This window comes from Malaclemys terrapin, chromosome 4 (genome assembly GCF_027887155.1).
Source record: "Malaclemys terrapin pileata isolate rMalTer1 chromosome 4, rMalTer1.hap1, whole genome shotgun sequence".
Taxonomy (NCBI): Eukaryota; Metazoa; Chordata; order Testudines; family Emydidae; genus Malaclemys; species Malaclemys terrapin.
The window spans coordinates 63,243,023-63,269,194 of NC_071508.1; the positions used below are offsets into that span (position 1 = coordinate 63,243,023).

The 26,172-nt window shown below is 39.4% G+C and overlaps 1 protein-coding gene across 1 annotated transcript in view; it reads left to right on the forward strand.

Annotated features, from left to right (window-relative positions):
* DCDC1 (doublecortin domain containing 1) overlaps positions 1-26,172 on the forward strand; it is a 413,925-nt gene that overhangs the window by 194,256 nt on the left and 193,497 nt on the right. The window contains exons 11-14 of the mRNA XM_054028326.1: positions 6,127-6,228; positions 15,103-15,269; positions 19,479-19,604; positions 22,204-22,309. Coding sequence (XP_053884301.1) covers positions 6,127-6,228; positions 15,103-15,269; positions 19,479-19,604; positions 22,204-22,309 — 501 coding nt within the window. The remainder of the gene's footprint in view (positions 1-6,126; positions 6,229-15,102; positions 15,270-19,478; positions 19,605-22,203; positions 22,310-26,172) is intronic.

Here is a 26,172-nt window from a genome sequence, read left to right on the forward strand (position 1 = left end):
AAAAAAAACTAACTACACAAGATGTATTGATAACATGTGGGACATTTTCAAAATATTTGTTTTCTGGCTCTCTTCAGTGTATTGTGCTTATATTATTTGGGCTAAACGTGGAGTAAATATTCTTGCAATCATGTTATTAACATTAACATTAACAATAATATTAACAATATGCCTTTATGCTGAGAAGTATGTCAGCAAGAATATTTTTTGTGATTTTCATCTCAGAGCTGCAAATTGAGAGTAGTTGCCAGGGACTTTGTTAATTTCAGTACCCATAACTTCATTTCCCCCCCAATTCCTTCTTAAGCTATTATAGCCTACAGCATGCTGTAGGCTATAATACTGTCTAGGAAGGAGTACGGCAGAAAGGGATCTAGGGGTTATAGTTGACCACAAGCTAAGTATGCGTCAACAGTGTGATGCTGTTGCAAAAAAAGCAAACATGATTCTGGGATGTATTAACAGGTGTGTTGTGAGCTAGACACGAGAAGTCATTCTTCCGCTCTACTCTGCTCTGGTTAGGCCTCAGCTGGAGTATTGTGACCAGTTCTGGGCACTGCATTTTAAAAAAGATGTGGAGAAATTGGAAAGGGTCCAGAGAAGAGCAACAAGAATGATTAAAGGTCTTGAGAACATGACCTATGAAGGAAGGCTGAAAGAATTGGGTTTGTTTAGTTTGGAAAAGAGAAGACTGAGAGGGGACATGATAGCAGTTTTCAGGTATTTAAAAGGGTGTCATAAGGCGGAGGGAGAAAACTTGTTCACCTTAGCCTCTAAGGATAGAACAAGAAGCAATGGGTTTAAACTGCAGCAAGGGAGGTCTAGGTTGGACATTAGGAAAAAGTTCCTTATGGTCAGGGTGGTTAAACACTGGAATAAATTGCCTAGGGAGGTTGTGGAATCTCCATCTCTGGAGATATTTAAGAGTAGGTTAGATAAATGTCTATCAGGGATAGTCTAGACAGTATTTGATCCTGCCATGCGGGCAGGGGACTGGACTCGATGACCTCTCGAGGTCCCTTCCAGTCCTAGAATCTATGAATCTATGCTCAGGGATATTACTTGACACAGTGTTTCAATTGATCATTGAAAATTAAACATTATTATTTATTGTTTAATTACTGTACTCTGAATTTTTTTCATTGTAGTATGTCAGAATAGATAGCAGTCTATATGAGATTATATTTTGCACTATGTACTCTAGTAGTATGAATTATATTTCACACAAAAAAATCAGGCAGCACATAAACTGCTTTTAGACATAAACCACATGAACTTTTGCCATTGACTTCAATGGGAACAGAAATTGGGCCCAAGGAACATTTTCTTATAGCAGCATGTGTACAGTATTGTACAATAAAAGCTGTATTTTTACAGAAATTTTAATTCTAAAATATCTATTGCAATAAACACTTATGAATTGTAACTACCAATTTTTAATGCCTATATTTCCTGTCCATATTTTTTATATCTGCTTTTAAGGGCTTGATCATGTACTTCAGTAGGAGTTCTCATGTAAGGATTACTCATGTGAGTAAAGGTTTCCAGGGTCAGACCTTTAATTTATAAAATGGGAGAAAATACGGTTACCTTTGATGAGAAGTGTTTTGTTTTATTCTTCTTAACACAACTCTCTTGCCTTTGATGTATAGTTATAAAATGGGTGCATTCCTGTTGCTAACACTAGATTAATCTGAGGGTAAAAAATCTGTTTGATTTTTGATAACCAGTAAATACTTGCCTATCTATTTCCCAAATGATGACAGGTCTTGCTATACATCTTAAATTGTCATTGAATCAAGCATTGTATGTGTGCAGCCTGAGTTTTAATTAAATCATATATGACCAAATCATATCCTTTTAAGTAAAGGAGCACATTAGAAGAATAGGCTGATGAAATGCATTCTTAAAATATTTTTAACAAGCAGAGTTTACTTCTGCTTGTGCTCCTAGGCGAGATTGTTTTAAAGTGCCATTGTTTATTTCTATGGAATGTCAAATTTGTATGTCATGTGTCTATTGGGAATTGTTGCTTTGTAACTGTTGTTTAGCAGAATGCAGACTTTTAATCCTGAATTGTGTAAATGGCATATTCCTCGGATTTGTCTGGCATTTAAGGGGTTGATGCAGCTATAGTTGATTTCCCCTTCCTTCCCACCCCATTTTAATTTTCAAAAGTGATTTAAGAGCCTATGCCTCATTGAAGGTCAATGAGAATCAAATACCTTGAGTATTTCTTGGCTGGGTCAGTTTAGCCCTTCACCCTTATATAAATATGATGCAGTTTGCTTTATAATATTATTTTGGGTGGACCTTCAAAACCCGTATACTGCCTGCTCCTCATGGACAATAAAATTCTAGAGCATTTTTCATAATGGGATTATTTTATCCGAAAATAAGTAATCTTTGTCAAAAAATTCCCCTCCCTAGTCTTTTCTACAGTGTGTTTTGCATTCGTTGTCTGCCTGTGAGATGTCTTTTCTTCAGAAGTGGCTGAATTTCAGTATTGAAGTTGTGTGCTTATGTGAATGTATGATCTGAAGTATTTGATTTTGATTAGATAGCTTCTCATTGATTGATTTCAGTGGGACTGGTGCTGCTCAAAATGTGTAGGTGAAGTGCTACTCAAAGTGTATAGTGGTGGCAGAATGATGCTCTGTATAATTTATTTTACTTCTTCCATAGACTACTTAGATAAGAACAAATAAATATATGTGTACATCACAGGAACATATTTGAGATGTTGATCAGTGAGTTCTCAATTTTTTTGCTTCTTGCCTTTTGAATCTATTGCAAGTTTCTCTTTGCAAGCTGTTTGACATCCCCAAATTTTGCTTTTGCTCTAGCTCTTACAGAGAGAAACTTCCGGGATGATCTGAATAGCTGTTTTGAGCAACGTTGTGTATGGTATGGAAGTCTATCGTTTTACCACAGTTAGATTTTTAACCACACTTAAGGAATTAAAACCTGAATGATGATCTTGAAGTGTCAGTGGCTTTATGTGGCAGTTTCCTAGTATTTGAAGCTTCCATGTTGGTTTGCGACATCTAGATGAAATGGCTTCATTTGTGTTTGTTATGGTTTTTTTTTATAACAGCTTCTAAAACTTCAAACTTAATTTGAATCTCAGAGTAGCTGACTAGCTTTTTATAGCTTTCAAGCTTTCTTTGTGATTTATATATAGGACCCAGTTCAGTAAAATATCCCTATGCAGGAGGGCACTTAAGCATGTGCTTCACTTTAAACATGTGCTGAAGTTCCATTAGAATCAGTGGACTAAAGCACATTCTTAACGTTAAACATATGCTTAAATTCTGTTTAGAAAAGAGATGTATTTAAGCATGTGCTGTGATACTTTTCTGAAATGATGGCCTATAGAGGAATAGCTGTCTGTTGAAATGCCTGTTTTCTTTTGCACATATGGATACCAAACTGTGTTGAAAGTAGCTAACACAAACATTACCTGAATAAATTTAAGACCTGAATTAATTACATAAAAAGTGACTGGCTAGAAATGGACTAAGTTTTATCTAATTGACATTCATTCCCAATGCTGTCAGATGAAAGGAAAAATACAGAGATATGGGAAGAAGATGGAGAGCTGTGAGAAGGCAGAAATATTTGTTTTCTGTGTTGCTAATAGGATCCTCCTATTAGCTCAAAATAAAAACTGTTAAGTGAGTGTTCATCATGTAGATTGATGTAGTAGTGAAATATGGTCATATCTGGCTCTAGAATGGGTTGTTTTAAATTTCCTAAATAGCCTTAAGCAGCCAGGATTTTTTTAAAGGAGGTCCCGGATTTTCTTATACAAAGAGACAGTAAACCACAGGTTCAGCCCTTTCATTTTCATTCCCTCCATCTTTGAGTTATTATATCTCTCTACGCTTCTCTGCACCTTAGTGGGAAATTGTTTTGGCTCTAATATAGAAATAGGTATTGCTCAGTGCCTTAGTGAAACACCTACTGTGAAATTTAACAGAACTTTTAACAGTTTGTTTAGTGGTGGTGGTGGGAACTAATATGGGCCTTGTATGTTGTCCAATAGCATCACTGATTTCTCTCAGGTTGGCAGCTGACACTAACATCATGCTGTTCTTTAGGGATGCTTTATTCCACGGTGTCTAGCATCTCCAGATACTCTAACAATGTCAGACAAAGGAACATCTATAGCGTATTCCTCTTATTCCTCAACTTAGCAAAAGCCAGCGATAATGGACTACAGTATATAATGAAGTGGATATGGCCATTAACTTTTTATTTTGTTATTATTTCACTTTTATAGTTGCTTTCATCATTAACTCCATTTTATTTTACTACTTTGTGTGTGACTGAGAACTTTGTTCCAACCTAGGATACAGTATAGTAGTATTAGATTGGTTTGGACGTATGTGACTTTAGTGAAGTATAACATACATATAAGAGAGGAACTGTAGTGACAGGGTGGTAACTATAATTTGTAATGTGATGTAAAATAAAATCGCTCCCACTGTTCTCACAGAATATAGACATTTGAAATGCTCTATTTACCCTTTTGGCACCCGTGTAAAGCGAGAGAGAAAGAGACAGCATTGCAGCTATAAAGGGCTATCAGTATCATAGAGGAAAATAATCAACATGAAATCAACCAAAAAATCAAATTTATTTTTATCTTTTGAGTTTGTCATTCTTTTTTTCCTTTCTGTTCAGTCTTAGACAGGCCTTTACCTGCATGGAACCTATAGAAATACATTTTATGAAACACAATAACCCTCACCAAATAACCCTCAATCCTCTGTAATTAGATTACAAAATAATTTCCCTGTAAACTAGAGTTATAATATTATTCCAATACAATTGTTTCCACTATTTTCTATCCTTCTTTCTGGGTGTATCAGAGTTAGAGACAAAGTTAAATGACTGCTGTGTTGTCATAGACATTCTAGGAACCAAGTAATTGATGGTCTGTAGATTGTACACAAAACTGTTAGTTTTGACTGAACATGCAGGTAATACTGTATTCCATACCCTGATTGGACTTGTGTAAGCAATGGTAAATCACGTTTCTGTTAGATGAACTCTGGAATATGATTTCAACATTTTCTAAGATTCATTTAAAATGTGCTCTCTTTATAAACATTTCTGTCAATAAACCCATTTGCTCAGATATTTATAGAAAATAAATACAGAGGGGGTGTGAATACAAAAAGCATTTGAATATTTGCAGAATGTTTTTTGCAGTATTCACTTAGCTGTAGTTCTAACACAGCCAAATTATGTACTGTCAGATTGTTAGACATGCATTTTACCTATGTCTGAATCAAATATAAAGTCTTTTCCATACTCAGTTCTTTGCCCAATGTAAATATGCCTAAAATTCTATACATAGCACTTGAAAACATGGGAAGACAGCAGTAGAATGTCAGGTGAATCTCCTCACTGAAAATTTAAATACCTGTCTATATTCAGGGCTTATCTCTCCAGTGCTACCCGAAACCACCCAGAATTGACCCCATTTACAGGAGCACCCTCTCTTAGAAGACAAGCTGAAATGCTTTGGATTTCAATGTTCATAAAATACTTGGATACACAATTTGTGTAGAAAAAACTCTGAACTTCATACTGTCTGTGTTTTGCACCAGTTTTTATACTAAAGCACCAGCCTGGGAAATTCTTCCTATAAAATATATTTGCTGTGGAGTTTAATATTTGAAAGAGAAAGGGTAAAATTTTCAAAATTACTTATGTGATTTAGGAGCCTCAATCCAATTAATGTTCAACAGGACTAAGGCTCCTATTATTTACACAGTTTTGAAAATTTTACTCAAAGTTATTAACCAGCCTTCCAACATTTAGGCAAGAATCACCTATATTTTTTCCCAAGCTCACTGGCCCGAATATTAATACAATACATAGACGTGAACTAAATTTTCAAGTGATCGTATCACCTTTTTCAGTCTTTGGTGACAGCCATTGATGTTGTCCCAATCCCTCCTGGCCTTTAATTAAAATGAAGAAGAAGCTTCAAAGAAATGTTGAAAGTTCTCAGTAATGTAACCCAGAGTGTTGGGGACAGAATCAGTGGCTACCAATACCTTGTTGGTTTCTATAGCACAATTAACTTGAATTTAATTACTTATTTTTCAGGTGTATGAAAATGGCAAAGACACAGGGGAGATCCTAGTTTATATCACCAAAAAAGAGATGGAGAATAACTGTAGGAATCAACCCAGTGTTATGATGGAGAGGGTAAGTTTAGATCTCTTTTTATCTTAAAGTATTAAGCAATAAAAATATTAAGATTTCAATTTTTGTTCAGAAAAGTTGGACTCTTGTAGTTTTGGTTGGTGAGTATTGAGAATGCCATAGAGCCTAAGTATCTTCTCCCTATATCTCAGACTCTGAGGTTTAGCAGTATACCCCAGACTATTATGCAGCATAGATTTATACTTTCCCCATGCTTATTTGTAGACATTTCCCTACATTAATGATATACTACTGACTGAACTCAGAATTCTGAGATACAATGATGACATTTACACAAAGGAAGGGCTCTCCGAAGAAGATTGACAACATCCATGCATGTTATCACCTTTACAGGGAAACATGGGTTACTTACTGATGCCTGTTTATACTGGCATTTCTAGCCAGTAGATCATTAGTAGTCCAAACATGCTGGGTTGATCTACCTTTATCAGCAGCCTGATCTTGAGTAGGAACCAGTGGATTTATCCCTTGCAGTATTACCTTTGTTTATTCCTTGTACAAACAAAGTGGTTTCTAACAGAACCAGTATGTGCAAAATCTCTGTCCTACCTGAAAGGCCATTTAACACCCTGTTGTGTTGTGTGTTCAAGTTCAGAACTTCTGCTTTTAGCTCCATTCCATTTGGCTCCTTTGTGGAACAGTTTGTTCCCTTTTGCAGTTGCTTTCATACAGAGTGTCTATGACCTGTGCTATTATGATCAATAATTTTACAACCCCACCAAGTCTCACTAAGATTTCTAAATGCAATACAACCTGGTCAGTTTTTTCTGTCTGTCTATCTTGTACATTTATGATTTTTCTCAGCTACAAATGATCACTAAATCTTGTGCTTGTCTATTCTCAGTCAGTTGTTTTTTGGTACATACTGTAACTGTCAACATGTCTGATCCCTTATAAAACAAAGTAATAGCAGTATGTTAATAATGTAGAAATAATAGAACTTGTAGCATTCACACAAGCTGCAAATATACATTTCTGGTTGCTTGTCATCTCTACCATGCTAAAAAAAGCGTAACAGTTTGTGATCATGCATAATGTCACCCATACATTAATTTATCTGTCTCATACGGTATGAGGGGATTTAACAATTCTAAGATGGTGTACACTCACAAATAGACATAATGTAGGGAAAACAAATAGACAATCTTTTGAGGAGATCTGGAGTGCAGCTACTTGGCAACATCTATGTTCTTTCACCAAACACTACAAAGTGGATATGGCTTCTTCTTCAAATGCTGCATTTGATCAATAGGTCCTCAAGATTGCCATTCCTCACTGTTCCTTTATTTCATGCTGCTCTTTACTCCCACTGTTCTTCATGGTTGGACTGCTCCATGTACTCCCCAACTATCAATTCCCAGACCAGAGGATTCCCTCTGTGTGAGAATAGCCAATTTGATCTTACTATAAATGTCTTCTTATAACAGAAGAATCCTCTGACCTTGTTTATTCTGATCCATCTACGTAATTTAATATTTTTCTAATTGATTAGGGTTCTTACAAGTCTTGGAAGTTCCCTATATTCGGCTATGATGTAGTTCCCAGGCTCATATGAGAGGAATATGTGGGGCACTAAGAATTCTATAAATGGATGCTTCTTTGCTATGGGTATGGTAACTGAACAATCATGTCCCAGACAGAGGATTTGTCTGTTATGAGAAGATGTATTTGTAGTAAATTCAAGTTGTGATACTGGCACTGCCTTGCCACAATTCTTCAGTCCTATTTTGTGGGTGAGAGGTCAATTCACTGCACATACACATATATTCCTTGATCTCTTTGCTAAGGCTGCCAACAGGGGTCTGACTTCACTAGGGAGATTCTTCAAAAATTCCCACTACTGCTAAAACTGGTTCAGCTGTGTCAGTGTTAGCAACATTGGGAGCCCTAGTGTACACAGTTTGCTTGCTTCTAGCACTGTTTTAAGTACTGAAGTATTGCATCTGTTAGATGGGCTCAGAGCTGTGCTGCATGACACAGTGTTATAATATTGGTGGCAGCCAGTGACCTGGCTACCTTAGGGCTGTGAACATCGCTAAGACAGACACTGGGCCTTGAGTGTGAAATTGTGATGGTAGTCTTATCACGAGAATACTCCTTTCATAGCACCTGGACTGAAAGTAGCAACTCATTTAACTGAGATTTATTTTAAGCATCATCACCAGTTGTTAAAAATTCATAGATTTTAAAGACAGAAAGGACCATTATGATAATCCAGTCTGAGCTGCATAACACAAATAATAGAATGTCACCCAGTAATTCTTACTTCAAGCCCATAACTTCTGGTTGAGCTACAGCAGGGGTGGGCAAACTATGGCCCTTGGGCCGGATCTAGCCCGCCAGCCGTTTTAAGCCAGCCCTCGAGTAGGGTCTGGAGCTTGCCCCACTCCGGCGCTCCAGTAGGGTTACCATACGTCCGGATTTTCCCGGACATGTCCGGCTTTTGGGGGCTCAAATCCCCGTCCGGGGGGAAATCCCCAAAAGCCGGGCATGTCCGGGAAAATCAGGAGGGCTCTTTGGCCGGGGCCGCGGGGCCGGGGGCATGGTGCCGAGCCCGGCTGGGCGCGCGGTGCCGGGCCGGGGTCGCAGTGCCGGTCCGGGGTGGGCGCGGGGCCGGGCGGGGAGCCGGGGGCGCGGTGCCAGTCCGGGAGCCGGGGGGTCCGCGGGGCCGCGAGCCGGGGGGGCCGGGGGGGCCGCGGGGCCGGGGGGTCTGCGGGGCTGCGAGCCGGGGCGTCCGCTGGGCCGGGAGCCGGGGGGTCCGCTGGGCCGCGGGGTCCGCTGGGCCGGGAGGTCCGCGAGCCGGGGGGTCCGCGGGGTCCGCTGGGCCGGCGGGTCCGCTGGGCCGCGAGCCGGGGGGGTCCGCTGGGCCGCGGTGCCAGGAGCCGGGGGGTCCGCTGGGCCGCGGGGTCCGCTGGGCCGGGAGGTCCGCGGGGCCGCGAGCCGGAGGGGTCCGCGGGGCCGCGAGCCGGAGGGGCCGCGGGGTCCGCTGGGCCGGAGGGGTCCGCGGGGCCGCGAGCCGGAGGGGCCGCGGGGTCCGCTGGGCCGGAGGGGCCGCGGGGCTGCGAGCCGGGGGGGCCGCGAGCCGGGGGGGCCGGGGGGCCGGCAGTGCTGGGCGGGCCAGGGGTGGTGGGCCGGGGCCGGCACCCCAGGGCCCGAGCCGACCCAGGCTGGAGCCGCCGGGGGGCCAGCCTGGGCCGCGCCTCCTCCCCCCACACCGCCCCTTACCTGCTACAGGCTTCCCGCGACTCAAATGTTCGCGGGAAGCAGGGGAGGGGGCGGAGACTTTGGGAGGGGGCGGAGTTGGGGCGGGGCGTGGGCGGGGCTGGGGGCGGGGCCGGGGTCCCTGGGGGTGTCCTCCATTTGGAGGCACAAAATATGGTAACCCTAGCTCCAGCCAAGGAACAAGGTTGGTGGCCGCTCCACGTGGCTCTGGGAAGCCGCGGCATGGCCCCCCCTCTGGCGCTCCAGCCAGGGAGCAGGGTCGGGGGCCACTCCATCTGGCTCCCCGAAGCCATAGCATGGCCCCCCGAAGCCATAGCATGGCCCCTTTCTGGCGCTCCAGCTGGGGTTCAGGGTCCAGGGCCGCTCCACATGGCTCCCGGAAGCTGCAGCATGGCCCCCCTCCGGCAGTGCTTTAATGTCGGCTGCATAGGGGCTGGTACCGGCTTCTTACCGGTATGCTGTACCGGCCCATACCAGCCTACTTTCACACCTGGATGTATGTAGTAAAATGCATACTTTTCAAATGAGTTCAGTTTCCCAAATGATCCAGAGTGCTCGGTAAACTGGACTTGTCACTATCTTTATTTACTGCTCCACCAATTTTTATGTCATTGGCAAATTTTTATCAGCAATGATTTTTTTATTTTCTTCCAAATAATTGCTAAAAATATTGAATAACAATGGGCTAATAATAGATCTCTGCAGGACCCTATTAGAAAAACCCTGTAATGGATACAGAGTGATCTGCACCTTAGCCCCCTTTTAGTTCTTCTGGACTGCACCCCTTACAGGACATGCTTAGCTTCCTGCACTTCACACTGGGCAGTATGACATGATCCAATTACTCTGGTTTCCCAACCATATTAATGCCACAGGCCCAGCTTCAGTTGGTACCTGTGCTGAGCAAATTGATTAAAGTGATTGGAAAACAGTGTCTTCAAAACAAAGCATTATTTATTGAATTTTTATTCCTTCCCCCAAAGATACAAAACACGTAGAGTAAAGGGTAAAAAAAACAAAAAGGCCTCTACCTCTGGGTCTTTCTTCACCTTCATCTTTCCTTGTTGGCTTTTGTAAATTTCCCTCAGCCCAGCTAACTCCTATCTTTGGCTGGGAAAAACAGACTGTTCGGCATGCATGATAGACTCATAGAATCATAGACTTGGAGACTAGAAGGGACCATCATGATCATCTAGTCTGACCTCCTGCACATTGCAGACCACAGAACCTCGCCCACCCACTCCTGTAACAGACCCATAACCTTTGGCAGAGTTACTGAAGTTCTCAGTTCATGATTTAAAGACTTCAGGTTACAGAGAATTCACCATTCACTCTAGTTTAAACCTGCAATTGACCTATGCCCCATGCTGCAAAGGAAGGCAAAAAACCCCACAGGGTCTCTGCCAATCTGATCCATGGGAAAATTCCTTCCTGACCCCAAATATGGTGGTCAGTTGGACCCTGCACATTCTGGCAAGACCCAACAATCAGACACCTAGGAAAGAATTCTCTGTAATAACTCAGAGCCTTCCCCATCTAGTGTCCCATCACCAGCCATTGGGGATATTTGCTACTAGTAGTTACAGATCAGCTACATGCCACTGTAGGCAGTTTCCCAACTTCTTTCCTTGTTTTTGTTTTTTTTATTTATATGGCTATAGAACTTTTTAATATTGGTTTTAATTCCCTTTGCTACGTCCAACCAGGGGCAACTCCAGGCACCAGCGCAGCAAGCGCGTGCTTGGGGTGGCAAGCCGTGGGGGGCAGCCTGCCGGTCGCTGTGAGAACGGCAGTCAGGCGGCCTTCGGCGACGTGCCTGTGGGAAGTCCGCCAGTCCGACGGTTTCAGCTGCAGTTCGGCGGCCGGTACGCCGAAGCCGCGGGACCGGCAGATCACCCGCAGAAACGCCGCCGAATCTGCATGACCACAAACATAGAGCCATCCCTGGGTCCAACTCTGCTTGGCTTTTGGCAGTTCTCACTTTCCCCCTACACTTTCTGACCTCCAAGAGGTAGCTTTCCTTCATGATCCATCCCATCTTCTATTCTTTTTAGGATTTCTGCTTTCTCTTAATGACCTTGAGATGCTGGCTCATCCAGCTTGGTCTGCAACCCTTCCCTATGAATTTTTCCCCATGCTTGGGATGCAGACTTCAGATACCGCCTGCAAGTTTGAAAAAGTAATTCCAAGCCTCCTCCACAATCAGATCCTTGAGTTCTTCAGTCCACTCCACTTCCCTAACTAATACCTTTCATTTTTTTAAGTTTGCCCTTTTGAAATCAATGGCCGTAGTTGAAGATCTATTGTTGTTTATCTTTCCATTTAGTTTAAACTGAATTAGCTCTGATCACTTGAACCAAGGATGTCCCCTACAAACCAGTTCTTCTATGACATCTTCACTACTCACCAATACCAAATCTAAGGTGGCATCAACTCTTGTTGGGTCGGTGTGTGATGAAGAAATCCGTCAGCTATCACATCCAAGAAAATCTGGGCCCTACTATTAGTAAGAACTTGTACTCCAATCTATATCTGGAAATTTAAAGTTTCCTATAATTGCACAATTCTCAGTAGTATTTATTTCATGTATTTATTTATTTATTTCAAGCGCCCCGGGCCCTATAAATCACCAGCCTGGGGAAGCTGGTCTGGTCCAGCACAGCATACCGGCTCTTGCCGGTACACTGTACTGGACCGCACCCGCTTATTTTCACCTCTTTTCCTCCCCCTCCTGATGGCCTGCAGAGTGTGTATATAGGTGAGGGGAAAGGTGCCACTTCTTTCTTGTTTCCCTCCGCCCTCCCTTAGTCCCACCACCTTCCCTCTTTGCCACATGGTATCCAGGTAATGGAGACAGTTCTGCCCACTTCTGCTGCCATTGGCCACTGGGCCATGATGGGTCAGCTGATTGTGTCTTGCCTGGTGGTGGGAGGGAGGGAATTCTGTTTGTTGTTGCTGTCGAGAAGCCATTTTGGACTTTGTTCCAGACCTATCCTCTTCACCCTTTCCTTATCTGGTGAGCTTGATAACTTATAATGCTGGGAGCTAGGCTGATCACCAAATGTTGTTTGGAATCTGAAAGGGATTTTTCCCAAGCAAAATTGGCAAACTGCTATATGGGTTTTTTTTTCATCTTCCATCCTGCATCCCTGAAATTCCAATTTTGGCGGTTAAATAACATTTGTATTAACTTTGGTGGGTTCCAGTGCAGTTGCTGCATTAAAAAGGGTCCAATGTGATGTCCCTATAACACAGTGGTAGTTTAGGCATGTGCCCAGAGTACAACGTTGCATGGCGAGAGGGTATGTTTCCATGTTTCATGCATCATGTGGCTTCCCTCATCTCATTTATCCTACCTCCTGTGCAGAGGAGTCTGTCTTTACTCTTCTTGTGTAAGCAGTGCCTCACTGTCTACATAGTAATTTATTTCTGTGCTAGGAGGCTTGCAGTGTCTGTACACACAGGCTATGTATCTACACTTACGGCAAAGTGTCCATGCCAATGTCTATGCATTTTGTCATGTTAAATTATCTGTACTCAATGATCACCTCTCCAGCACAACCAGAGACCACTCCAAATTGCTTCTAGATAGAGCAGCATCTTCTCTTAGGCCTGGTCTACACTGCGGGGGGGGGACATCGATCCAAGATACGCAATTTCAGCTACGAGAATAGCGTAGCTGAAGTTGACGTATCTTAGATCAACTTAGAATCACTTACTTCGCATCCTAGTGGCACGGGATCCACGGCCGCCGCTCCCCCATCGTCTTTGCTTCTGCCTCTCACCGAGCTGGAGTTCAGCAGTCGACGGGAGAGCGATCGGGGATCGATTTATCGCGTCTACACTACACATGATAAATTGATCCCCGATAGATTGATTGCTACCCGCTGATCCGGCGGGTAGTGTAGATGTACCCTTAGAAGAATGGCTTAAATGCTGTAGACTTCAATGCTCCTACTGCACCCAGTTCATGTGTCCTATGAGTTTTTGCAGAGGAGACTGCACTTTCCGTAGTTCTGTGAATAACTTTAAACTTTTACGTTAAAACAGCAGACAGAAGTTAAATATAATAAACTTTACAGACCTTATTCTTATTAACACTAAAAACCCTTTACATTCCTCTGGCAGTGTAGAGAGGCCTTAAATTAAGTGTAAATATAATTTATTCTCACATTAAGATCTCTTTACAATGCCAGAGGTGTGTAAAAGGAGTTTCAGTGTAACTAAGAATCAATCTCTGGATGCTTATTTCATCTATGCCTAAGGATAACTGGCAGACAGGTCAATAATTCAGCTACAAGTCACCTACAATAAAAAAAAACTGTTTTTATCCAATATTTACAATATAAACAATAATTAAATGTTTTTTAAACTTATGGGATTTCCTTCATCTTTTCAATAAAAATTCTCAGCTACCCTCTATTAAAAGTCCCACCTGAACTGCCGGATTTCCTGTTTTAGTAGATGGTGAAACTAGTCAATGTGCAAGTTTGGAAAATATTGACAAAGATCTCCAAGTACATTAACCAGGGTCCACTGTTTGCCAAGTATTTAGTCACCCCCTTATTTGCCACATACTTTTAGTTCTTCCTTCTCCCCAGCCTACTCAAATCAGACAAGTAAAAAAAAGTGCTTAAATGCATAATTTGGTATTAAGAATAAGCAGTTACTGAGAACTTTTATCTCATGCTCTGGCTTCCCCTGCCTGCCTCCATAATGAGCATGCATCTTTAGTGTCTCCAATAGGTGCTAAAGGAGCAATTCTATGTTGTGTTTAATGGCAGAAGCTGGCAAGGAACACAGAATGTGAGTGTCTGTGCAGGGAAAGTGCTTTTCTGTAGGCAGAGTGATAAAAGGGAGGGGGAGTGGAATGAAGTGACTATAATATTCAGGGGAACCATCACTTTGCCATGAAATTGCCAACAGAATGTGCAGTCCAGTAATGTTTGCTGCAGAACTGAGCTTGAAGGTGCAGCAATTTGGAAAGGCCCTGACTACATAGCAGAAATGAAGACCGAAGTGCAGTCATGTAAAATCAAATAAAGTTCAGAAATGGAGATGAGAACCAATTTCTAAAAAAGAAACAATGCAATACATAAAAATCTTATATTCACAGAGGTGCTAATTATGGCTATTCTGGCAGGGGCAAGTTAACAGACACTGTACAGAAATTGTTAAATGAGGCTTGCAATATTATTGTTCAGCTATTGATCACCTATGGTTTGGCAGGAGGGTGGAGAGCAGTCATTGTAAAACTTGAACAAGCTCAGTAAAAACATGAGCAAAATGTAGCTCCAAATGTGGGCAGGAAAAACATAACCTTTATAAAGAGAGCTGTTATAGTATGTAGAAGCTAAATGCTTGTTCTGTACAACTGTCACATCTGCTTTCAGTTTTTGTGCCAAAGGGTCAGAGCTCAATCATAATCCTGTTGCACCCCCTGCCGGTTAAAAGCCTGTGCTCATTTTGTTATTTTACACTGAGATAAACATTGCAGTCATTTCACACTTCTTTTAACATTCTATATGAATTTAATTATCATTTGTTTGGACTTCATTTGTTATGGAGTACAAACAATTTATTACAGATGTTTACATTTTTAGTTTCTTTATTTGCTTGCTTTGTCCTTGCCAGCTGCTGCATATGATTCACGAAAAACTACAATACTCAGCAGACTTCAAACCAACAGGCCTCAATCTTATTCCTGCCCGGCTTTTTAATGAGAAAGGACAAGAAATTAAAAACCCACTTTTACTGAAGAATGAGCAAAAAATTTGGGTTTCTTATGGTAAAGATTACAGGTAAGAGCTAAATGTTTATCTGTGTGACAGTCAACAATCTTTTCGTTGTCAAACTAATGTAAGAGGAAGTTTGATAACCTCCAGGTAAAACCCCTTTTATTTTTATTTTAAATTCCAAGAAAATTTCAGAGGTCTTGTTTGAGGCAGTATTGTTTGTGGAATATGACATCTCTGTCTCTGACTTTCTGTCTTAATGCCTTGTCATAGTTCTTGATGTCTGCCTGTCAGCACAGCAAGAGGGATTTTTTCATGTCTGAATAGTCACCTTAATGATAGCAGATGGAAACACCACAGGGGGTCCAAGCCCATCACACTGTCATTGTCACAGACTGCCCTGACCTGTTTCCACTCCTCTATTTTTTTGTCCCTTTTTAAAGGAGAAATGGATGGTAATTGAAAAGGATCTTAAGCAAGATTTATGAAGCAGTAGACAACATGATTCCCCACTACCTCTGTCTGTTTTCACAAATAAAGTCTTAACCTCTTAAGCACCAATGATGGTAGAGTGAAAGATAAATTGGTAAAGCTTGTAAAGACTGGCCTACCAAAGTTTTTTAAAAGGGATATACTTTGGTTGTGTTATCTCCTAATAATTTCTGGAGATGTTTGAGGGGTGCTTAAGTTTTTAGATTTGTTAATTCCTAGAAAAAAATATCTTATTTCCTGAGGAAAAAGTGGCTGCACTACAAATTTATTCACTGCTGTGCTAGCCTGTTGAGATCTTGTTGAATTATTGTGAAATTATGTGTAGTGACAGGACACATCTGGGATCATGTCTAAAACTGGTTGTCAAGGACCTTAAGCTCATTGTTGTACTGTATTAGCAATTGAAGATTACTTTCTCAATTAAGTTAATATAATGTGATGCTTTCTTGTGGTTAAACTATAACCAGGTAGAATTGAGTTTAGGATTTTTGATCATTTTTGTTCAGAAGAACTGAACAATCATTATGGCTGGTAATTGCAAATCAATACAGCAATAAAATGCTGAAAGATAATTGTAAATATATGGTGTTTAGTAATCCAGTTTTGTTCATTAGCCTGTGAAAAATACAAGAGCAAGATAATTATTTTGATCGTAACTAAGCCCAAGTTGTGAGAGGCTGTGATGTTAATGCAAGAAACTTACTGTAAATTCAGAAGTGTAAAGAATACCTGGAACACTGATTTGAAGATAATGTTCAACATGTTTAACACATTGCAGAAAATCTCAACAGGTCTCAACAGACTTTTAAATAAAAAGTACTTAAACATGTTTTAGCCCAAATAATTTACAGAACACTTGCTAAAGATATTGTGAGTTTTGTCACTAGCAACCTTGAAGACAATTTAATTACATTGTGACTAGAATAAAGCTGCATACTTGGAATCAGTGATAACGTCCGAAGTGCTAGCAATTATTGAATAGTTTACTAAGTACCTTTTGTAGTTACTTAGAAGCAGATTAAAGGTGAATAATTTGATTAAATCTATGGTGACATCATATTTTTTATTTTGAAATGGACAAAGTGATAAAGAAGAAAGAGAAAATTAGACTAATCCAATGAATAACATTAATTGGAATATTGTTTTTAAATGAGAATAAGTCACATAGTCACATGTTTTTAAAGGTATTTAGGTGCCTAAAGATGCAATTAGGTGCATAACAGGATTATCAGAAGTGCTCAGGAGCTAAATTCCATTGAAATCAAAGGGAGTTAGGTAGGTGCTTTTGAGAGTCCCATTAGATGCGTATCCACACCTTTAAGCATCTAAATATATTTTCAGATCTGGCTCCTAATTCTTAGCTAGTCAAGGCCATGATATTTATTTAGAATCCTACAAAACACAGACTTACTGTTGGCATTTTCTAACTATTTGGGCTAAGTATTTCCTGTATTCAGACTGGTAAAACACTATGAGACAAATCCAGGCAAAACTCCCATTGAAGTCAATAATTGAATAAAAAAAATGAGGAATCCTTGTGCCACCTTAGAGACTAACGAATTTATTTGAGCATAAGCTTTCGTGGGCTAGAACCCACTTCATCAGATAGTCATTTATCAATACTTCAGTCTGTTTTACTGTTTTATTATGAGATTTTCTGGGGGCTTATATTTTGAAACTTAATGAGCTATTTCCAGCATTTTAGCATGATTTTACAAGCTTTTAAAACAGTTTACTGTTTCCATTGATTATTGTCAAGGAAGCAGTTTCTTTATCTTCTTCTCTTTGACATCTGTGCTTGAACCGTCACAAGCACAATGAGACTCCTATTCTGACTGGGGTTTGGGCTCTGCCATAGAATACATTATTAATAGTAATAATAAAACTTGCTGTACAGTCAGAAAACTGTAAAATATACAAGACATAATATAAACTTCATATGTAATGTTTTGCATAGAGCTCCTATTTACTTGTACGTATTCAGCAGCAGATAAGAATACAGTCTTGTGATGAATACCTATTCAAATTCTCTACTTTTTCCTTTAGCAAACAAAAATCTATTTTTTCTTTTAATACTAATTCTTTACACTTCTACTCTGCTGGGAACAGGGTTATGTCAGATTTATGGCAAGTCTCTGGATGTACAGCGCAATCTGAAAAAGTAATTGAGTAGTTTATTGATGACATTTCGCTTTTCCTATGTATTATGACAGATTAAATTTCTGTACAAATAATTCTTGTATATAACTGTTTCACCCAAAACTGATAACTTGTCACTGGGGTCATTCTTGGAATAAACAGAAAATACAACCATTGTTTTTAGTGAATGTTCCAGAAAATGGGTTCTCTTAGCCATTCTTTTATACATCTTCAAATTGCCAGCTTTAAGTTAATGCAGTAGAGTATTTAATAATTTCAGTAACAATGGATAATAAACTACAACATGATAAATAACAATTGAAATTTATATTGGTCTGATTTAACATGATAAATAACAATTGAAATTTATATTGGTCTGATTTTAAAAATAATTTTGCTTTTTTTAATTTCTCAAACTCCTGCGTCCCTCAAAAGCAGAGTAGGAGAATATGCAAATAACATACATTTCGTTACACGTGTGTTTTGACACATTTTTAGAATTGTTGTTCAGCGTATTACTGTTTTCTTTGTTTAAAGTGACATTGACAACTCACAACTGGTTAATTTCACCAAAATGAAATAAAAGCATTTTAGTGAATTTGACCTGCCCCCTGAATACCTCTTACGTTAAAAAAAAACCCATACAAACCACAGACCCTTAGCTAGGATCTCTGATTATCTGAATGTGTTTTTTCCTTTGTTGCTGTGTAAAAGACCTAAATGAACAACGGGAAATTGATTGACTGTACAGTGGAAACAATGAAACTATGAATATACAAAAGTGCTATCAAATGCACAAAGTAAACAAATTAGAAAAGAAAGAGAGAAAATATATTTATCTCTAATTTATTTCAATTTACTTATTCTAGCTGTTACTTGTAAGTAAAAATATTAATATGGAAATAGGATTTTAAAAGTTGACTGTGTGCCTTTAAAAGAAACTTTATTAATAAGAGTATAAATGTGTAAATTATTCATGCTTTATTATATTTTAATGTAATGTTGCTTACAACTATGAGACCTATAAAGGAATATATCCGTTTAAAGGTTGATCTATTGATCACAGACCTCACTGGATTTCTCCCATCAAGGTTCAGCTAATTAAACAAACTAGTATTTATTATTATATTTTGACAAAATAATACATAATTTGTCTCTGTTTTATCAAAATATATTTATATTATTTAGTTATTGTTCATGAACATTAATCTACAGTTTTCAGATTTCAGAGTGGTAGCTGTGTTCTTCAATTATCCTTAGATGATTACCTGGGTGCTGATCATAATACTGATTTCTTTCTCCCCAAATTGTTATTTATTCCAGTAGAAGAGCTAATATTACAAGACTAATTCAATTTGGTTGCTGTCCATAACCTATAGGTTAATAAAGACAAGAAGATGGCTGGGGAGAGAATTAGTATCTGAGATGAAAGCACCTGAACTAAAAGACTAAAGCCAGAGTGTGGCTACTAGATTACTAAGGTTCTTTCCAACATATAAAATGCAGTGGGTTTTAATATTTTCGTTCTTTCAACAGCATTTCCATTATGTTCACTGCCTTTGTATGTATAATCTCATTATTGTTTTTGAAGCTGTTTGATTTTGTTTCAGAAAGGTCAGCTTTGATTTTATTTCCATTTTTCAGGTCTCCCTTAAACCGTGTTCTAAGTTTGACCTTTGACAAAGTGACTGCCGCTGAAAAGGATGGTATCACAGTTATTTATAAAACTCTTCTGGATCCTAATGTTGATCTGCTGCCTGGATGTGACAAGTATATTAACTTCTGCTTTTTCAAAGTTCTCTGAAACCCTAAACCCAATATTACAGAGAAAGAAAGGGAGAACTATAGAGGATGATTAAAATATTGAAAAGCTAGTCTGCAAATCTTCCTATAAATGTGACAATTTATTACATTATTTCAGTGCACAGTACAACACATCAGTACTTCATCATCAGCTCTTCATGAGATTTCAATGGTTATAAAAAAAATAATTTATTATACCTCATCCTTCAAATTTTAAAAGATGTGACTAAAATAAGTAGGAGGCTGTTATCCCTGTTTTTTCTGCAACAGTTTAATGGGTAATTTCAATAAAGAAGTGTTGAGTCTAGTGGCGGATGAGCCACTGGGCCAACAGGCCCTGTGCCATGGGACCCTGGTCAATTGCGGGGCTCAGGAAAAATGGGCGCCCCCACTCCCAGGCTGGAGCACTGTGCGGTCAGGTGGAGCAGAACAAGCCCATTTGCCCCGACCCTGCTCTCCAGCTGGAGTGCCAGACGAGTTCGGGAAGCCACTGTGCCCTTACCCCATTCCCTGGCTGGAGCAATGGGCAGGCGGGTGGACTGGGGCAAGCCCCTGCTCCCCGACCCTGCTCCCCTCATTCCCCGGCAGGAATGCCAGGCAGGTGTGGCAAGCCCCTCGCCCCAACCCCATTTTCCTGGCAGGAGTGCTGGGGCAGGGGACGGGGGACTGCAGGCAGAAGGGGTGGGAAGGGGCCCCCACTTGCTCTGGCCCAGGGGCCCCACAAAACCCTAATCCACCAATGGTTTAGTCACTAATATATTTTAGTTTATTGAAATATAAATAAAAGACTTTGCTTTTACATTTGCTAAAATGCATTTTAAAACATTTACCTATTAAACATTTCATTTTAACATGTTAAAATGTTGAAAATAAAAGTAGTCAGCTAAATAGCTGCTTGTGCATTTTTCAAAACTTTATGTAAATTTCATATTCCAGGCTTCCTTACTGGAAACAGTTATGCACATGAGTAAATAACATTAAGCATGTGAGTAGTCCCATTCAATTAAAGAGGTTACTCCCATGATCAAGGCTACTCAAGTGCATAAATGTCTGCAAAATCAGAGCCTATATTTCCACCATTACATGTGCATATCAATTTAAAAAGTCTAATTAGGACTAACTGTCACAATCAAAAATGCTCTTCACTCTGCTGATTCTGCAGCCTGCCTCCCAATCCCTACTCCTTAATAATAGCAGCCTATCAAATTAGTTCCTCTTTTATTCTCTGTTGGTACTGCCCACCTTTCTGCCTTCTGCAGAATTGTTAAGATTCACCAGGGTAAGTACTGGTACCTCTCTTGGAAAGGCCCTAGCTACAGCTTCCATTTCACTGTAGCCTCCAGATCCTGCTGTCCTTTATATAACCACTGTTGCTTGGATGAGATAGGAGGGACAGGGAAATAGGGAGTCTTGCAGCATATGAGCAACTTTTATGTGTGGGATGTCTAAAGTGTATGAATACGTAAGCTTAAACATTTATATAATCATGTAAACTTAAAAAATGTGTAGATCAGGGCAGATTTTATTTCTGATTTTATATCAGTACGGGGTAACATCCCCTTTTCATATAACAAAGGAAAATGCGCACAGTTTTGTTGTCCTTTTAATCTACTCCCATTAGACAAAAATTGTGTTTTTTACAAATATTGGGTCAAATCCTGGTCTTGTTGAAGTCAATGGCAAACCTCCTAACAATCAGGGCAACCAAGGATTCCCCTTCAGGCAATGAGCCAGCAAAGTTGGGTCAGCATCACCCTCACTGTCCCCACTGTACAGCTCACAGTGTAGGTGGTGTGTTAGAAATGTGACTAAGGGTACATCTACACTACAGGGGGGAGTCGATTTAAGATACGCAAATTCAGCTACATGAATAGCGTAGCTGAATTCGACGTATCGCAGCCGACTTACCCCGCTGTGAGGACGGCGGCAAAATCGACTTCTGCGGCTTTCTGTCGGCGGCGCTTACTCCCACCTCCGCTGGTGGAGTAAGAGCGCCGATTTGGGGATCGATTGTTGCGTCCCAATGGGACGCGATAAATCAATCCCTGAGAGGTTGATTTCTACCCGCCGATTCAGGCGGGTAGTGTAGACCTAGCCTAAGAGATAGAATGTGGTTGGAGTGTTGCTGTACTCCAGTGATTCCTGGATGTTGAAATGACCATTACTCCTGCCATCATTAAGAGCAGTCTTGGAACTGCTTTAAGTTGCACGAGGGGTCAAATTAGTCCATGAATGGTCTCTGATCAGGAGAGAGCAAAAGTAGTATAAAACCATCTTTTCTCTACTCCTTTGGGTTCCTTGCACCAAGTACAATTTGGTGAACCAAACAACTGGGACCAAAGTGTCAAAATGTTGTCCATTGGATTTTAGGTTTAACTTTGATTTAAGCTTGTGTATAATTTATAATATTTAAATTAGCACACCTTATACTAAGCATTGCTTGTACTTTTTTACTGTTTGTAAGTATTAATTATATGTTAACACACATTTAACATATCTGAAAATATGTAAACTTTAAATAAAAAGTCCCAATAAAGAATCTTTTAATGACTTTGTTTATTCTCAGTTGGGAAGCTTGTACAGAATTTCCAGGCAACTTCCAGTGCACAAACCACCAGACACTTCAAAACTTGGAAAAGGTGGACATGGATAGCCATTTTATACAGTACAAGGTAAGTTTATTCTTTTTTGTTAGCACAAAACTGTTACATAGATTAAGTATGACTTTTTATATACCTGACTTTCACACTTCCTATTTTGTGCAAGTTAACATTTTGAATGTTCTAATTCCATTGATGTAACAAGCGTCCCATAAATGCAAACACTCCAAAGGTTAACATCTTTGCTTTTTACAATAGATTTCAAAATCAAAGAAAATCAAAATTATTAGTCTAATACAGTAACTATTATTTGGTGCTTATATTTTGGTGATGTTTGTATAAATTTTGAGTTCAGAATTTTATTTTGATACTGTAATTTTTGTTTGCATTTAAAATACTGTGATACAGAAGGAATAAGCATATAAGCCTCACTTATCAAATCAAGTGTATTTGGTAACTGAAAAAGTAGACCCAGGTCCTTATCTAATATATTCATATGAAACCTCTGAGTAAAGTCATCTTGATTGTTCAAATCATTTAAATTAAGCCAGTTACTGTGACTACTTTAAGTTTACTTAGAAAAGTGAATAGAGTACAACTTTAAAGCTGTCACGCACCTTTTTACATTGAGTCAATTAAAGAGTCTTCACACAGATTCTTCACAAACGAAGAGGCAGCTTAGTCCAGAGGGGAAGGAAGTGGCCTGGAACTTAGAAGACATGCATTCTGTTCTTTCCTGAACCACTGACTAGCTATGTGATCATGGGAAAATCAGTTTACTTCCCTGAGCCTGTTTCCTCTTCCACATGTTGTCTTTCTTGTCTATTTAAAATGTAAACTCCTTAGAGCAGGGATTGTCTCTCACTTTAGACAGTGCCTAGCACAGCAGTGTGATACAAATAATAATACTGAGACGAACCTTGTTCCTGGCCCCCAGTGGCAAATAAAGTTCAGTAGACAGCATTTAGGGGAGCAATCTGCACCGATCTGCATTCTGCAGGGCTTCTTCTGTGACAATGCAAAGGGTTGTTTTCTGTGTAGTGGGGCAACAGCATAGTTTACTGTGTTTATCTAAAGCATCATTTTTATGTTACCTGATATTGTTTATATATTAGCATGTTGTATTGATTATGCTTCTGGTGTCTGGTATAAACGTGTTCCAAAGTGACCTTGAGATGCATAAACCTATAGATCAGCAATAGGGAAAAGAGAAAACATCTGAATACTACTAATGCCGACCTACAATAAAATATGAGAAACAAACCTTAGGAGATAAAGAATGGGATGGTTAATATAAGCTTAAAAACTACAACTGTACTAACCTATTGAGGCTTATACATTTGGAAACAGGGAGAGCATCCAACAATTACACATCTGGGGGTGAACAGTGTATTGTGAATGATAATTTGATATCCTCAAGAGAGACTCCTTTAAAGCTAAATTCAGGGCAGAGGTGCTGGATACCTACAGTATTTTGTATTTGCGAACCTTGGAGCTCAATGAGGTGCAGAAGACACTAAGAAGATTACACACTAAAAAGGCAAAAGGCTCAGATATTCTGGATACATACATTTATAAATTGACTTCAGGTATAGATATTATTGCTCAACCTCTAGCTGTTACTTGTCAATAGCAGATTAAAAATAAAACATTTCCCGCTGAGTAGAATTTATGACATACAATCCCAATGCGTACATCTGGGGCTACAGATAACCCTGGCAATTACAACCTGTTGCTCTTTTGTCACTGGTGAGGAAGATTGGCCTATACATCAGCAAGGTGGGATAGATGACCATCAGTAGATGTCATCCTTGGGCACTTTCTCAGGTCAGGTTATTTGTCCATTCATACTGCTTTTGTGGAATTCATCATATTGTACTTTTAACAAAGGAAGCCTTGGAGAAACTATAATTTTGGCCCTTACACACACTTCTAAATGCTTGACCTTTTACTGAACATGAAGAGCAATTTAAACTTTAGTGCACAAGTTCCTGAATTGTTTCACTCATATTTGTGACATACTGTAATGGTAAAATTTCAAGGTGCTGTATAGGGCTTTAAGTCCTCAGTTCCCACTAATGTTAAAGGAAGTTGTATATTCTACTCAGTCAATCAACGCTGGATAAAATTCACTCTGTGCAGAGATTCAGCTCATGGCCTAAGTACCACTTGAGTCCTGCTTTAACTTTTTAATATTTTAATACAATTATTTTGTCAAATTCAAGTCCTCTAAACATGTCATACAAAGGCTGTCAATATTAAAAAAGAGTACTAAGAAAAAAATCACACTGCACTGGTACATGTTGTTTCACTGGCAAGTAAGACATTGCTACCACCATTTGACAATATTCCCACTTGAAGTTTCTGTATATTGTTTTAAAGAAGATATGAAATCCAAGCATAGCTATCCAAGCAACTCTCCTTCCAGGAACTAAACTATTCATATTCAGGAAATATGAAATCAGCTATAATACATCATCTTCCAAATCTGTCATCACTACTTTTATTTTGATGCTCATTCAAAAAAAGTTACAGCAGCTTCATATTCAGAATATGTATATATATTCCAAATATGAAGCTATATGTATTTGTTGAAGATTATTAATATTATTATAGTATTGTTATATAATATAGTCTCAACAATAACATAATTTAGCCAGAAAAGAAATACTGAAGCCTAAATGCCTTCTGATAGAAACTCTGATCAATGATTCAGAAATCTTCTCCGGCATGATGTAGTAATCCTGGCCAAGTACAAAAAGATATGAACCCTCACCATCCCTTATATTTTAGAAAACCTTTGCACTTCCACACTACTTGTATAACTGTCTCTCTGTCAGTAATAGAAATGAGAGTCACAAATTAAATTTCAACTTAAAAAGAAGATGGATGAGCATGATAGATGACTTATTCTTTAATGGGATTCTAAAATATTTAAGAGTGTGGTTAAGAGGAAGGATTTTCAGAAGCACCTGAGTGGATGTCAGTTTGTACTCACAACTCACTTCAGGTGCTTTTAAAAGTCTCACCTTGAATTCAGCATCTAATATAAATTCTAAAAATCTTCAGATATTGGTAACTCACAAATATTACAAATTAGCTGTCTTGAGGTTATTTTCTTTATTCTGTGATATGAAGTAGCACTATATTAATAACTCCAATTAATCTTTGAACTATCATTCTTTGAAGCTCTACAATATTAAATTCCAATGCATTTGTACATGTACCAAGAGATACTACTTTTTATCAAAGTCAAGTAATTTCGAATTAAAAGAATCAGTCTTATAGCCCATTAAGGACTGCAGCAATGTGACTTTAGATAATGTTTTTTAAAAAATTGATGCTGACCAATCATCTTCTTGGACATTCTCTATTGCAATACCTGGGGGGGGAAATTGACATGAAGACGAAGATAAAATAAGAAAACTTTTTCTCTTGCCACTTTTCCCTATAGTAGTTGCAGAAAGCACTGTTGCCACTGGCCTGTTTCTCCTCTCATTTGTACTAGCTATATACTAGTGCAGGGGTAGGCAACCTATGGCAGGCGTGCCAAAGGCGGCATGCAAGCTGATTTTCAATGGCACTCACACTGCCCGGGTCCTGGCCATCAGTCTGGGGGCCTCTGCATTTTAATTTAATTTTAAATGAAGCTTCTTAAACATTTTAAAAACCTTATTTACTTTACATACAACAATAGTTTAGTTATATATTATAGACTTATAGAAAGAGACCTTCTAAAAACATTAAAATGTATTACTGGCACGTGAAACCTTAAATTAGAGTGAATAAATGAAGACTCGGCACATCACTTCTGAAAGGTTGCCGACCCCTGTACTACTGTAATTCTACTGATTTCATTGGAATTACTCTTGAATTTCACTGATATAAGTGAGAGGAGAACCACATATTTATCAATCTCTTTCTCTTAGTTGGTC